The sequence below is a fragment of the Varroa jacobsoni genome, unplaced genomic scaffold, assembly GCF_002532875.2.
Source record: "Varroa jacobsoni isolate VJ856 unplaced genomic scaffold, vjacob_1.0 scaffold_864, whole genome shotgun sequence".
In the NCBI taxonomy this organism is placed as follows: domain Eukaryota; kingdom Metazoa; phylum Arthropoda; class Arachnida; order Mesostigmata; family Varroidae; genus Varroa; species Varroa jacobsoni.
Genome location: NW_019213766.1, coordinates 111,393 through 127,918, shown reverse-complemented (window position 1 = coordinate 127,918; position 16,526 = coordinate 111,393). Strand labels below are relative to the sequence as shown.

The 16,526-nt window shown below is 41.6% G+C and overlaps 1 protein-coding gene across 1 annotated transcript; it reads right to left on the bottom strand.

The window, feature by feature from the left end:
- Positions 1-2,139: 2,139 nt before the first annotated feature.
- Positions 2,140-14,786, bottom strand: Cdk5alpha (Cdk5 activator-like protein). Its single transcript, XM_022840426.2, has 3 exons — positions 13,190-14,786; positions 5,253-5,460; positions 2,140-4,418 (listed from the first exon to the last, which is right to left on the bottom strand). The coding sequence occupies exons 1-3, from the start codon at positions 14,039-14,041 to the stop codon at positions 4,225-4,227; spliced, it is 1,254 nt and encodes a 417-aa protein (XP_022696161.1). The 5' UTR covers positions 14,042-14,786; the 3' UTR covers positions 2,140-4,224.
- Positions 14,787-16,526: the final 1,740 nt, after the last annotated feature.

Genomic DNA, 16,526 nt, shown 5'->3' with positions numbered 1-16,526 from the left:
GCGTTCATTGTAAGCTGTCCTAGGTGAAGTAATCAAGAAACGATTGATAATTTCGTTATGTTTATCCTATGCGTTAATGTTATCCAAAGCGTTATTGTTGAGATTTCTAACTTTTTGCGATGCTACGCTTCAACATTTTTTATTATCAGCGATGAAAACTCATTATGTGCATCAGAGTGACTGTTGCTTGCCTTTCACAAGTTTTTTTTTCTGTATTTGCCAAAAATTCATATGGCTATAAATGATCTTGTTGGAATAATTGTTAAAACCTACATTTTTGTTTCTCTCTTGCAATAATGTAATAGAATATACCTAATAAGATAAATCACAAAACTTGTTTTTCGGCACGGCTCTTCAGCTTTTCACTCCGGCTTCTGACTTGTCGACCCTAATTGATTTTCCGTACCTCTGGCTCGTTGTTTTCTCTCGCATCCCGTATTTTTCCCATTCTACAAAAAATGATAAATGCCTTTTTTTCATGTTTGTTGATGCTGTTGTCGCTGCTGTTGGGTTGGTTTGCGATCGTTAACATTATCGCGAACAGATGATTGTTTGTTGACTTGGTCGGTAGATGGATAGTGCCTATTGTTTCCAAGGGGGTTGATGTGAGTTTTTGGTGAAGATAAAAAAAAAAAGAAAAGGTGCGATTCCAGAGCCCCGAGGACCACCGAAGATCCCTAAATAGAAATATTCCTTATAGGTCTTCCTTCCATAGGTTTTGTTCCTCGGTCTATTATTATTCATATAATAACTAGCAACATTATCATCCTCATCTTCCTAACTATAGACGGCACCTATCAGAGGGAGCGCTTCCATGATGTGGATAATGTAATCTCCGTCGCTCGTAAATCGTCGCCATTCATGTATATATTATTCTCGTTACTGTTATTATCAATCGCATCGTTCTTTCTTATCATTTTCGCTAGCATCGTCCTCTTGTAAGATAGGACGGCTATGACAAGTTGTCGTATTTGGCCACTTGAACTCGCGTGCTAGTCTTCGATTGACTCTTGATGGGTGGGATGAACTTAAGTACCATTCGCGTGTACCGTGAGCGAAGCCTGGCGTGGCTATTTAAGTTACTGGGGGAAAATCGAAGATGCTAACGGTATTCTGTCACAGGTTTCAGATTCGCTGAGTTGAAGGACGTTTTGCCTGTGGTATGGGTAAATAGACTATGTTGTAGCGCCTAAATATGAATGTGTGCTATCTGCGATATTTGCAATGGCGTGCTACGATTAAATATTGCACTTTTGAGGCGATGGAACTAATATTCATTTTTACTATTATAATATTGTTCATAATAGTTATCACCTGACCATCGTAATACTAATGGAAACCAATGCTCCTTAACAAGAAGCTTCTGTCGATGGGGAATTAATCGAGCCTAGCACTGCGTAGGGCTGGCTCGCTCTCTACTTAATCGTGTCTCTGGCAATATCATCTCGAACTCCCTCTGGATGTGACTGTGCCATTTGAGTGAATCTGCGTAAGTTTGTTTATATTTTGCGAGGTCAACCTCTGCCTTGTGAGAGCAGGCAGCAGGCGACCACCGCACCGTATAGTGAGTACCTTAAGTGCCTTCGAGATACGAAATCTCTTAAATATATTGCACATTGCAAAGGGACACACACCGCCCGTGAGGGCCTTCTTCGTTAAGCCGACTGTTGACACTGTGTCGTTCCTAAATGACCCTCATTTGCTTGGTAAACGAGTGAGATATTCGCGAATGTTGCACTTCAACCGGACAACGTCGCAGTCAAAACTAATGAAACCATCCTATGATTCAACTGTGCTTTTCGCAAATTTCGATTAGGTCCACAGTGGAGGCCATTGGATCGGACGCGTTTAGCGACTTCAACGAGTGTCGTATTAATATGGCTCATTGATCTTTGATCCGACAAGGAGGCTTGCAACGAAACGGATTCGGCGTTTGCCGCCACCGTCGTCTCATCCGAGATCATCACCTAACATTGTCGATACCCGTCACCTGGTTTAGGTGAATTCAAACTGTATCCCAATACTTCGATATGGGCCCTATTACTAGTGTATATATATATATATATATATATTGATGTGTCTACTGAAAAAATTATAATCTTTCTCCTCACGCTTATATACTTTTCCCCTTATCAACCATTTGCTTTTCCGCGTGCGTCTACGAAGCAATCATTCAGACATATGCTATTTCCCTATGTGTAATATGAATGGTAATCTATGCACTGTGTCCTTATGCAGGAATGTCATTGCACTTCTTGTCAACGTATCGTCGCCCTATATTGTTATCACCATAATCATTATATTGAGTAGGTATGTGTGTATTGGTATGAAATTTTTTCCGTGTATTAACAAAGTTCCTCTTCTGCTTCCGTTCCGCTGACGAGATTGCCAAATAATCAAGCAAGGCAAAACAGAATGTTGTTTTGTTATATACTTTCCGTAGCGTTTCTCTATATCCGTACAGATACCACTACTACTAATAATAATTCTTTGTCCTATATACACGGACGGCCCAATCATGCCAACGACCGCCTCAGCTTTTTCAGCGCTACTGTCGTATAATTACAGGTATCTAAGCAACAAAAAGAACATAAATCAATTATACATATTCATACAGCATATCGATATGAATACACAATCAAAATGGGAACCCTGGCACAACACTGGAGATCTGCATGCTAACGTCTACAAACGAAAAGCCCCAAACATTCTATATGCGATGTTTCCTAGAAGTTTATGTTGCCGCCGATGTTAGTTTTTCGTCATTAGGCAAAACAAAAAGGAAACCAATGGTAACCATTGAACCGTGCGCGGCTAAAGGATTTTTTCAGCCGCTCACCTTACGATCACGGTACCGAATTTGCCTGCCTGCCTGCCTGCCCGCCCGCTTGCCCCCCGTACTGAAGATCACGATTATACAATATTCAACGCAGCAAACACAATAGGATCCATGCGCATCGCGCTACTTAGACATGTTGGAGCTCAGCTCATGTTGCTGTTCCAAAGTTTTGACATTGTTGGCGTCGGCACTGTCAACAACTGCGATGTCAACTCATACAATATACATATATTGTTGTTAAGCAGAGATATCGCATATATACACACAGACAAATGATTGTAAGAAAAAACCTCGTACGCTTTTGTCGTACTACTAATAGTAATAATAGTAAAATAGCAATACTAGTGGTAGTTGTATTGTTTTTGATCAGTTCAGCTATGGAGGTGATTCCCTGCTTTCACAGATGTTTTTAGTTTGGTTTTTGATGTTGCAGGTTTTGTGGAAAATAGGTTTTTGTTTGCTTTTCTGCTATCAAACGGGTAAGAGCTGACTTTGGGTAGGGAGTTGTTGTTGATTGAATTGATGAGAATTGGCTTCTATTTGGTACAAAGTCAACACTCGGTAGTCTCCTGTTGCTTCATCCCGAGCAGACGGTGAATGTTGTACTAATAGCAGCAGCTTTAAATATCGTGGGCTTGGTTTTTTCTTGATGACCTGATGTACATTTGAGATGGGAAATGAGAGGTTTTAGGTGGATATTCAAAGTTCTGTCCTTTTTTCTTTTCAATGTCGTATTTAGAATTGGTAGTAATATTAAGAAGAGTTATTTTCAAAATGATGCGTGCCCACCCCGCCAAAGGGCGTGCGAGCGGATCACAGAAAACCTTAAAGGCTCCCAGCTAGCATGCAACACCACTATAGGTAAGAACAGTCTAAAGCCTAGAAGCTGCTGGGAACCATTGGCTTTGTTTTTAACTAGCGACAACATCGCGGACTAGTAAGTATCTAGTACAGTATAGAATACATTCCACTGGCACTTGCATTTCTTCATTTTTATCTTCATTTATAATCACCATCATAACCATTAGCAGCGTTACCGTCTTCGCGTTTTCTTCAATTTCTAATGACTCGCATTAACCAGACTGTAGTAATCACCAGTTTGTCGTCTATGGTTCCTGTCTTTTTTAGATCGCTCTCGACCTCAATACATAAACAAGCTTGTCTGATGCCTTGATTCGCTTAGTCGGCTGTGACGTAGGCTTACCAAGGTGTCGATCTCCCTTATAGTTATGTAATAACTTCATGCGGTATCTTTTTGTCCTCTTTTTTTCTTTTGCCATCGATATATATTTACTCTGCATCGTTTCATTCATGAGATGGATTTCAGTTGTTACAGATGAATTTTAATCACTGTGATTTGTCAAGGAAAATGACACAACTTGATTTTAATTAACGGCGGCATTTGGCTGGTGATGATTCTTTAGTTCGGTAAACACCTGGGTGAAATACGATGGTTCCGAGTTGATCTTGAGCATCTTGGACGATAGCTTATTAATGATGTAGAGACACCGATCCCAGAAGTGGTCTCGATTCTCGCCTTCGATCAGAAACGGTTTCAATGGGTATGAGATCTCGTTTCCTAAAAACAGCAGAAACAAAACAAAATGTGGATGGAAATGTAAAAACCTTGCATTGGCATACGCTCACCGAGTCATGACAGGCTAAAGCAAAAATAATTACACACCCTAAGACCCTTGATCGCTCGTGGTGTTTCTGAGTCATGAAGCGGATGCGATGGGCGCACGCCCCAGGGAAATCAGCTGACTCATCGAAAGAGCTCTTTCTTTACTCTCCTTTAGCTGTGACTTCGTGAAGCGTGACTGCATTAGCCATTTAACGTTTGCTTTCATTTGCAAACAGAAGGGAATAGGCGTAGACCTGCAACTTGATTGCTTACGAAGGGAATCTCCATTACGGGTATAAAACATTTGCCGTCTTGAATTTTTCTTGGTTTCTGTAGAACGTAATTATGGTGCTTGCAAAAAAAGGTTGGAGATTTTAGGACGTTATAACGATTAGGATTAAATACAGTAAATTAAATACTGTAAAAATGCAGTCATCATAAGAAGCAATCAAGACCTTATTCGCAATTAATGAAACTTTTAGACGATACTTAGAAATTTTACTACTTATCATTGGAGTCGTTTCTGAAACAACCCATTTATTATAGAATAGCTAAAAGAACATATTTAAGGTCCTAGCCCTTTGATTGCTGCCATACAAATCAACTTTTGGTTTTACCGTTTCTAAGCCATTATGCACAGGTGGAAAAAATCTGCCTTAAGAGTGATGAAATCCGATCTTTGACTTTCTAGAGCACTCCGGCATTATAACGTTTTTTTCAAGAACAATCGTTTCCTATTTTACGATCAGTACAAAAGATTCATTTAAATCATTAAATCTAGTTACTTACCCATATATGAGTAGGATAAATAAAGGCAGGTGAGAACAAGTCCTTGAAGTTCACGTTCTGATGTCACTGAGTGCTCGTCAACGATAAGCTCTCTGAGTAGCATATACAGGAACACGACGTTAGCGGGATTTATGAACGCGATATCTTGCCAGCCCTGAAGCAGTAAAGAGCGATCTACCGAACGCAGCCAAAGCACCGCATCGCCTCCCTGTCGGATAAGAGGGCAAAAGAACGACAATCAGTTACACCTTATTAGGGCTATTCCTACGCACTGTGTTTGGAATACTTGTTATTGACGACATCTTACATATTCCAACAGGTCACTGATAAACTGGACATGTACGGTTAATTTGATTTTATGTATCCATTACACTCGTATTGACTAATAGGAAAAATTACTGCTTTTTCAAATTCAAATCTAGCCTTTTTTTCCATAGCTTCATATTCAGGATAAACCAAATATGCTTAGGTCTTAAGCTTTGGTTAAGAGAAGTTGACAGTGACTGCGAGTAACTTCTATCATTTCACATTTTAGACGCAGGGTTAGAACGACCTGTGGTGATGTATTCCAGGTAAACACGGGAAAACAACTGAATTGAAGTGTTGTAAATAGTAATTTTAAATTCAGAGCAGCTCATTATCTTCGCGTAAACTTCACGGCAATTTTTATGGTAAGCGATTAAAAGACAGTTTCGATATTTGCTACAGCTTGATCTGTTGACTAGCAAATGTAGAAAACAAGTTATTTATGTTGGTAACTGTCGAAGTTCTAAGATTCACAAAAAAGGTTGAACAATTGCCTCATCAATCCTAACAGTTTAGGAGGCCCGCGCCGGATACTTGTCCTAATAACGTTTGATATGTTTGATAAGATACTTTTTTTTTTTTCTATAGTTCAGAATCACGTATGGGTTACTCTTGGCTATTGGTTACTGCTTGAGGCCGCTTACCATATATTGGGTTGTAGAAAAAAGGTCTGACCATTTTTTGAGCTAAAATTCAAACTAATATATTTTTTCGCTTTTAAGATAACATTGTCAAACTAAATTAGGATTATTTTGATTGATGATTTTCTGGCATTTTTTGGCGATATCATAATCACATTAATTCTATGTTTATGGATGAAAAATTGTGATTTCTACATCCCCCCATTGACATTACTGCAGATCAATGACACTCGGATGTTCGAGTTATACGGTTAGAATCTCTTATACAGGTTCTTGCGGTTTTTGCCAAATAATCAAAGATGTATGCAGCTTTGCATTGTAGTGATGTAAGGTAACAGCTTTCCCGTTCACTCGTTCCGGTTGGTTTTTTTCAATGCCCTAAGGTAATCTTGTTATTTTCTGATAGTAGAAGTCTTAAGTTAATCTTTGTGCCAGGCGCGAGATACTTGTATTGCACGATTCCTTTCCGATCCATCCGCTGATTAATCGAACTCACAAATGATTCACACCCAAAAGTTTTTTTGTTGCCATGTTTTTCCAAACGGTTTAAGATAATTTGATAACTGATGTCAACATAACAACTTAAGTAACCTTCCTCGTAATTGATCGACCATTACTGAAAGGCCAAAACCATTTCATCCGATAACTTTATCATACAAAAATTGTAAACTATAATTCATTTTTTTGGAAGCCTCACGCAGGTTCAAGGCACTCTAGCTAAAGCCTAAACAAGGGCATTTCAACAATGTTATCACATCTACTACTGTCAAATATTAGCTTTCAGCCGACCTACATTACATGAGATCCGTAAGTTTAAAGTCAGCTAGATAAAAAACCTTCTCGGCAACCTAATATATATATATATATATATATATATATATATATAATGGACAGTCATACAGCACAGCACCTAGTTATGGTTTGTCTTTAAAGCTGCACCTAAAAAAGCAGGTGTTTACAATTATTTTTACACATGCTAGAAGTGTCATCGCTGACGATTTTGCCGGTTCAATACCGTCATTACCTTTTGTGACTACAGCTTCAATTTGGAACCTAAATTACTCAGTGGTCATTGCATCGATTCTAAAATATTTTTCCTACAATTCATAAAAACCTTCCAATGATAAACGTAAACAAAGTAATACGCTATATATAACAAATTGTGACAAAATTGAATTTTAAGATGATAACAGACCAAAATCGTACAGCTGCAAAAGCTTACAATGGTCCAAACGTTAAAGAAGGTGCAAAGAGGCGCAGAAAGTATCTTGGACGACTTGATTGACAATAGATATTTTTCCCTTCAAAACGGCATTTTTTTCAGTATGAAAAACACAAGCACATCAAAAATGGCTTTTCTTTTTTTAATCTAAACTTTTTTCTTAATATTTATTAGTTTATCTTATAAAAATATTTTTCTGATTTTTTAGAAGTCGCGTGAAAAATGCGGAATGACGGTTTCGGCAAAAAAAAAAAAGATGTTTTTTACTATAGTGGAAGTTTATCCGTTGTGTAAAATTCGATATTAAGTAATTTTTGTTTTAATTGCAAAAATGACGCATTGTTTTCCATTATGACACGTTTGTTCGCTTAGTTTTGCCAAAACCTCCTCTGGTACAAAAAATAAGGAATAAACACATGTCGACCAAAGTCTCAATTTAGCTGCCGTATATACACTTATCATGCTGTAATATTTCGTATATACCTTTCACATTACTCCAGTTGGGACGGTCTCACGAGCAAACATTATTACGTGCCACCCTCTGTTAGTCGTATATAGATCTCTCTAACAATGTGCGTGATCGCACGACAACACCACAACAAAAATACGCCTTTCACTCTTCGTAAGCACTCGTGCGTTAGGCGAACGTCTGATTAGGACGCTTCCAGTACATACCTTTTAACACCGGTATTAAAAACTAAACACCTTGGTATAATATATGGATAGCAGAGGCATTTTGAAATTAATGTTGCGTGAGAAATTACGCGACCCATCGCAAGTGAACTACTGCATCATCTATGTTAACAATACTCCTAAAAAAAAACGGCCTGCTGTGGCATAAATGTTGGAATTGTAAAAGTGTAATACGGCCGCTCCTCTACCTATGGTGACCTATTGAAACATTGATAACCAAAAGCATTTTTACAGAATAAAGGCTTGCATTGAATTATTATGCCTGCATGTTTTCGATAGCATTGTTGCCAGCATCGTAACTGGTTAAATTAGACTTAAATGAATAGATCGAAGACAACCCTTTTGAAATTGAGTCTTTTATCCGCTCGGGACAAGAGTATATGCAGTAAAATATTTGTAAGCGGCAAGATAACCTATAGAACAGCATGAGGTTTTTAATATAACGCCAGCTTCAGCTAATGAAGTCTTCAAGATTTTTTCTGACAACAGATGTCGTAGACCGAAGTGATTTGTCGACTTCCATCATCAAGGCTGCAAGGAGCCGCAGTTCCGACAAAAGGCGTTAGGCCTGCACGTCTATGTATGTATGCCTGCTCAGGCTAACGTTTGATAAAAACAAATCCATAGGTTTGCCTTAGCGAAGCTAATACCCTCGTTTCATAATAACACTAAAAGCACTAAATTTACTTGTGTCGAAAGATAATACCTGTTTAGATTTTCTTTAGGCTGCCAGGAAGTAATGACCTTGATGTATAGCGATACTGATGATAATAAGACTTGAAAGATGGTTAGAAAAACAGTCGTAGGCTTACCTTCTTTGCGTTGTAGTGGCAGTTATTTTTTGGACGATAAGGTTTACACCTATCTTAAGCTAAAATGACCCGTTTTCTCGTATGTAAATCACTTGATACAACGTACATATCATTGAGCCCACGGACGTTTGCCAATACTTGATTCGATACAACGGCCATTGTTATTAAACCAGTTATTGCGCCATACTTGTGGTAAACCTGGACATTTCACTTTTAACGGTTTCACATGTAGATACACGAAACTCGAAAAAGACCGCTTCAATAAACAGGCCAATACTGTTTCTGTACGCTGTTGAGCGCCGACTGGTTTTTGTCACAGATGGCCAATGCAATGATCTATAAAGCCAGAATCATTTGTATATCTCCGAAGATGTTACCGTTAAGATCTGCCACCTTTTCGCTGATGCTATTAAAAAGTGCTACTAAAAAACATCTATAGAAGTCTATGGAACCGGTCCACTAAGATGGGTAGGGAAATGATCGAGTTTTTCAGAAAATTGGATTTGAATGAAACAGAAAGAATCTAGATTTTTTTGTTTTCGTTCATTGTTTTTTCTTTTGTAAGCGATTCAGCGCAGTAAGAAGTGTTGACCTCTAAATCGCCAAATCGTCGCCGCAATTCACCCAGGTTCGAATATATCCAACGATTTGCAGTGCAAGTCAGAAATACGTTTTCATTGAAAAAAAAAATCATAGATCTACAGTTAGAAAAAATAGTTTGTGGAAAAATCTGCTTTCTAGTTAAAGCAATTACTGTTTTCCGTAAACATGTATCTACTTGTTTTTTGTTACTGATTTTTTCCTCCCTAATCTCATTCTAAAGATCAATAACAAGCTTTTACTATTGAATCTCAATGGGATGCGATTTCGACCGTTTCATACAGCAACTATACTTAATTCTCGGTAAGGCCAAATGGTAGGGCAAGCGAAAGTGCACCAGCCCTTGTGCCTGACTAGCAAGTCGCGCACGATATTTGCGGCTAATGTAAATACAGAAAAAACCTGAGACGAAACTTCTGCTACCGAATCAGTCGATGCGTTAGCAAACAATTCGTATAATTTGATAGATGCCTTAATTTTCATTTTGCCTTGATATATCGATTGGATGCGAACCAGGTGCCAGGTCTTCGCGTGTAACGAATGTGGCCTTGCCTCAGTCAATGGTGGTCCACGATATGTGCAATAAATATAGGAATGAAATAGGCCCACGCCTGCTGCAGACGGGGATCTAATTTTTGTGTATTTAAATAGTGCATAGTTCCGTCATAGCTGTAGCAGCAGAAAATAAATGATCAAACAGTACTTGATAATTATTTCATTGTATCTACAGTGTTTTATTCTAAGTAAAATTAATGTTGGTCGCAATCGGCAATTATAGGTTAATATGAAAAAAACACCAAAATAAAATGTAATTAGCTACAAAAACTTTTACGTTTTGCTAGGACGCATCTTAAGTCATCTGTTCCTGAAAGACGTTTCAAGGCGGGTTGCATTTTCACGATTCGTTTATGAAAGATGTGGTAGAAGAAATGCGACGTCGCAGTGGGCTTCAGCAATGGGTACGTTTGTAGCAGTTTGACATTAACTTCAGCTGTGTATTGACGGTTCAAAGCTATGCTTTCATCGATATCCCGTATACACCATGCTTTCTACAGCACCAGAGATTGTACCTTTTCTAATGGATCGTTGTTTAGAGCGAAATTTTCGTTCATCGAATTACGATATACGTGGAGCCCGTTCCAAAGATGTACGCTCCAGCCTTCTAGTGCTTTGTTAAACCGGTTAGATTTATTTGCCCTGTCATTGCCGGAACAGATAGACCAATTTGTAGGCGTTAAAATATTTGACAGACAGAATGTATTACAAGTCCAGGGATGACACTCTTGTTGGTACGACATGTCAACAAGTGTCGTGCTTATATTCGAACGAAGTATCGGTTTCCGTAAGGCTTTTGGTGTACTAGTTTCCGTACTCATTAGACAAACGACTGGTACTACACAGGAGCAGAAGTAATTTTAGGTACACCCTAAATTGCACTCTACTCTCAGGGCAAGCCATTACATAAAGGCGGTCCATGTAATATCTGAGTACACTGAATGCGTATACGGGGTAAATACCGTTGCGATTAACAATTTTTTTTTTATTCCTCTTTCTATACAGTACTAGCAGATGAAAATTCATCAATTAGCAGAGATGCCACTTGGCTAGTTTATTTATACGTCGTCAGAAAGGCCATACCAGGCATTGTAATTAACGTTTTCTTCTTCTACTACCACCACAACTATTTCGACTGCTGAATAAAGTCTCTTAATGATTTGGCCAGTTGCCTTCATCCTTACCATTTTCCCTCTGAGGAACTCCATGCTAGCGATTTGCCATTGAAACTTCAACCGTCTATTGAATGCTTGTGACATATTTTCCCCTTCTCTTTCGCTTTGGTCTAGAGGCACTGCCCCCTTGGACCTATACCATGCCGCTGACCATGCAATGAGCTCTTTTCGTAGATGTCACATCTGTCATCTGCACTCTATGCTTCTTTCGGCCTATGTAGCGACAGAAATTTCGACAGTGACAACGGTTGCTGCTCAGGCTCTTTAACCCAACCGCAGTCCACATAGCAACGTCAGTCGCCGCCATTTTTTAAGGAGGTTGCCGCCTACATCGGCAGCTTTTGCCACACATTACAGCGATGCCAATTCTGTACTTGTCACTGCGTAAGGTACGATATCGTACTGGTGGTGTCGGCCTCTTCCGGCACCACGGCGATATTGACTGGTCAGACTGTTGGCGTCAGCAGACTAAGTGCGGAAGGGGCAAAAAAGGAAGGTACAGAAGCCTTGCTCTATATATAAACGCCAACCAATAAAAGATTACACTCACGATTATTCTCGGAATGCTACCAAGGCGTTGGCTTGCCGGCACTCAGTGACATGCGACTGTTCAGCTGTTACACAGACATTGTAACAAGCAGACAATCGGGCGGTCTTTGGTGATAGGCGACCGGTTGGTTGCAAGGCAAGCAGATTGGAGTACCCGTTACATTATGAAAAAGGCCGGCTTATACTATCTGCTTTTGTTCTATTTCTACAAATATATCGTCTTCTTACCGTCGATTCCTAATCCTATCTCCGTGTTTCTATGTCGGCCAACAATTTGCGCTGGCTCGACGACTGATAGCTTTATGGGTAACGCATTTGTTTGCTAATCTGAGGGGCACGTTATGGTCTAGATTCATAAACACACGGCTCGTATCATGCTGGGAGCCAGCCAGCCAGCCAGCCAGCTGATGAAGTGCCTCACGGCGATACCGTAAGGCGTAAGACTCGAAACCTAGAGACCCGGAAAGTGCATTGAATTTCATCGAAGTGACCGAATGGTGGAACTGCACAAGTTGAATATGGAAGACAAATTATGAGGTCAAACGGGAAAACAGCACCGTCGATACCGGCGATATAATATCACTGGCAGTATTATTTATACCAGTGGAGCTGTAGCAGACGATATGGATGTTGGAATAGCGAAGAAAGTAGCGCAGTTGTCTCAAAACATGTCGGACGCTATCTCGATCGATCAAACTTAATTCTACAAAACGTGAGAGGCATTCTTCATCTTTGTATACATATCGCATCATTAATATTGTCCGCAGAAGAATATATTCCTACTTCATCTCAAAGTACACGCGTACGCAACGCATTGGAAATTACAACCGTAACGTTACAAAATAAATGTATGTTCTGGTGGTGGTTCAACGATAGTGACTCTGTTTATGAGTTTCAGGAACATAAAATATAGGAGATTTATTTTAGAAATCGAACCTAGAGACTTCGTTTGGGCTACGTAAAGATGGCCAACTGTTCGCTATAATTCCTGACAACGGATGTAAAACTCGATGCACTTTGTTACTGGGCTGAAACCATTTCCAAGCTAACCTACGACATTTATGGCTCACAGTTCAATATCGGTCGGAATAACTCATCCCTAATAGAGACTCGCTAGATCTCTTGGGAATTCGTATTGCCTTAGAGACGTTTACCGGGTCCGTCTCTCATCTCGTGCTCACTTATTTACTATAGCACAGCGAACCCCATTTTCTTCGTCCACAAGCCTTTCCCATTGCTGCTTCACTGTACCGTCTACATTTATATACATAGCTGGATGTAGTTGTTCCTATCCCCGTGCGTCTGTAATCTACTCGATCTCTGTACCCCTTACCCTCTTCTCTTCAATTACCCAATAAACTATGATATGTGCTGTGTTCATTACCTGAAAGTCTTTTAGCCGATTGCAGGTCTTAACCAGAAATTCGCCAAGGCATCGTAGGAGTTCCGACGTTGACGCCTGTATGACCGTCTTTCCTGACTGCTGCTGCTGTCGTAGCGGCTTCGGAGACGGGATCAGCTGCTTTACCGCTTGTGTCGGCTTGGGAGGTAAAGGGGGTGCCCGATCTGTACGCTCTAGATCGGCCCGCTTTGCTTGGAAGCCAGGGAAAGCGGCGACACCCGAGGTTCGCGCACCAAAATCTGTCCATCGCTTATCTTGTGGTTTCAGCTCGCGATAATGTTGCAGATTCTCACCAAAAGCGTTATCGAGGTAGTGGTCCTGCCGAGAGTCACCGCCAGTTTTCGGGTAACTGCTGGTTTGACTGCCAATACCTGAGTCTGGCGTGAGGAAATCTTTGTCATCTTTTCGACAGCTATCAATTGTGTTATCCTTGTTGTTGTTTTCAGCGCGGCTCGACCGGCCGAGGCCCAGGCCAAGATTTTCTGCACTGGGCGGTCGAAACACCTGAGCAACAGTATCTTGCGTGATCACGGTTCGCGGCGCCTGTGGGTTTTTATTTTCCTGCTGTGTCTTGTGCTTCTTTGGCAGCCCAAAGCTTTTCCAGCTAAGTGAATTTACAAAGATTGGCTTCTTCAGCTGGCCATTGGCAGGCTGGAGCGCCGCCTTCGTGTTGGGCCCCATAATTTTGGTGTTTTGAGCGAAGGCCTTTGTGGGAACGTTCTTCGCGTTTTTCAGCTGTTCGTAGGCATACATCGATCCTATGCCTGAAGTAAGACTCTCCCGCGGCTTACCGAGCCGTGCGTCTTTTGGTGCAACACTCATCACAGTCCCCATGGCTAGAGAAGATACCCTGTGCGGTTTATCTGTGAGGTTGGTTATCCACTGTACTGTTCTGTGCGGTATCTTCTTAGGCTATGTCGTAAGTCCCTTCTTCGCCAAGTTCTTCCACACTTCACTCGATTCTAGCTGTGCTTAAGATTCACGGCCATCAAACACACACCCGTACGCGCGCGCGCGCGCACACACACACACACACACGCACCCACACACGCACACCAGTTTACAGGAAATATACCTTGTAAATCGCACCTTCCTAGTACTGTGCTCTGGAGCCCCTAACACATTTAGTAACAAAGTCTTTAGGCCCTAGGCCCAACGTTGTAAGGAAACAATTTATCCTCAGCGGCACCCGTTGCGCTCTTAGTGTCTCTGGGTGACGTAGAGGACTCCTCTAGCTTTGCGCCTTACTCTGGCTTGGTGGATGCTAGCCAGGTCGATGTCTCTATTACTAGTGGAAAATCGTCCACTTCTACTCTATCCCGCACTCATCATTGCATCATTACTGATACGCCACTATATGACACACTGCATCACACACTAGCCAGTCGGACGTCACAGAACACCGCGCCGATATATATAAATACAATAACACTCTGACGGTTGGTCAGGCTTCGTTGGGTCACTGGACGCAAGTGAAATCTACCGGGACTGAAGTTGATTCTTGCGTTGCAGTTACAACAAAGACCGCTTAGCCTAGTTGTACAGTTGCTTAGCCTGCTATGTTTGCTGTGGTGGACGATGAAGGAAGAGAACCCGGATTGGGTGGTAACCTTTCGCTCCTTTAGTCTGCGCGAGGTGATCCGGGGCGAAGGGGCACGTTGCCCTAGCAACGACTGTACCCGCAAAGAGCAGGAACAGAAACAGCACAGGCATAGGACTACGCAGCGGCGCTTGGATAGCGGAGGTTGATGCTTAGCGATGCCCCTGTACGCTTGCCACTGCCAAGCAGAGAGGGAGCCAAGCCTTCTCCACTCTTTTCGCTGGAAATCCGTTGCTGCTCGCTTGCCCCACTCGTCGTGTCGCTGCCGTCTCACTTAGAAAGAGCAGAGCTGTTCCGACTATTGGCTCATCTTACCCCTCCAAGAGGCTGCATCACTTGGCGCCAAAATGACTCTCTCGCGATAAGCTGAGTGTGTCTTGACTATAGCAGACCAACTGCAATGCACTGTGTGGGATCTGGTAGTGGGGCACGATTTTGAGTCCCAGTTGCGAAGCGACAAGTGTAGAAAGGGGCAAAGGCACCGTGTGCCAACAATCACTAGTCGCAGCTGAGAACCAGCAGCAATATGACAGTCGCGATGACAATAGTGACAACGACATGAAAATAAATGCTAGTCGAGCCCACAGACACAAGGATTAGCGGAATCAGCTATCTGGTTTTGGGTGGACTGGTTAGTTGGTAGCAACTCGTTAAATGTACTAGGAGAATAAGCAAGAGAATCTAAAGCTTCATTGTTATTATTTTGCTTAAGGAATCGTTAACTATATAGGAACACAATACGAATCACGTTGGTAGCGTGCGTGGATGTAAATGTCGTTTATCGATGATTAAGTTTCAATAAACGCAGCTAAAGCACAAAAATTATGAATAGCCGCGTATGGATGTATTGAGGCGTATACTTAAACAGTCTGCTACAATTTACAGTCATCCAGCGGGATGTGTTTCTCTTCCCTCTTGTCCGCAAGGCGAGCATAAGAAGTTTTTTTTAGGATACCTTCAAGCGCAATGCGTGCTATAGCTAGTTCATAAGAACACGTTTCAGAGATCTCCTATACGCTTCAAGGCAAGCCTTGGATTAATATGTTAACCATCCGTGCACGCAAACTTCTTAGTTTCCTGTTCGCTGTTGCTTGTCGTCATTCTGTGCTCTTTTTTTTTGACGCAAAATAGTCCAGACCCGTTAATTGGAAAGGCGACCGTAATTGGAATGAGCGGGAGCGAGGCTCGTCGAGTAACGATAAGGGATTGGAGGTGACCGAATGTATCTTGGAGTTGTGCGTAGCGTATTTCGGAAATGTGAAGAGGTAGCGTTTGGGGGGTACATGGAAAGGAGCAGGTCACGAAGTGGAAGACGTAGGGATTGCCCAGTCGAGCAAGCACATGAAAACCTCTTTGCGAAAAAAGAAAGGAGGGGAGTTGAAGCAGGCCAACGTGTGCGCCAGTGGCGGCACTCCGGCTCTTGGTTTCTCGGGTTTCCTCCAAGAGGAGCGATTTGGGGGAGGGCGAGCTTTGAACAACATGGCGTCCGCTGTTTGCTGTTACCCCATTCATCAGTTTCCACCAATACGATCGCCCGCTATATAGCCTGCCTGCGAGGCTGGTCACTGGCTAAAACTAGTATTCCAAGGATCTAGGTTGGCGTAGCTTGTTTTACTTGCTTAGTTCGGAAGCTGTGGCAGTAGCGTGCGAGGGCGCGGGCGCGCAGGCTCAACGTACACTCTATCTGTTAGACGTTGGACAGATTGTACTAGCGGGCGG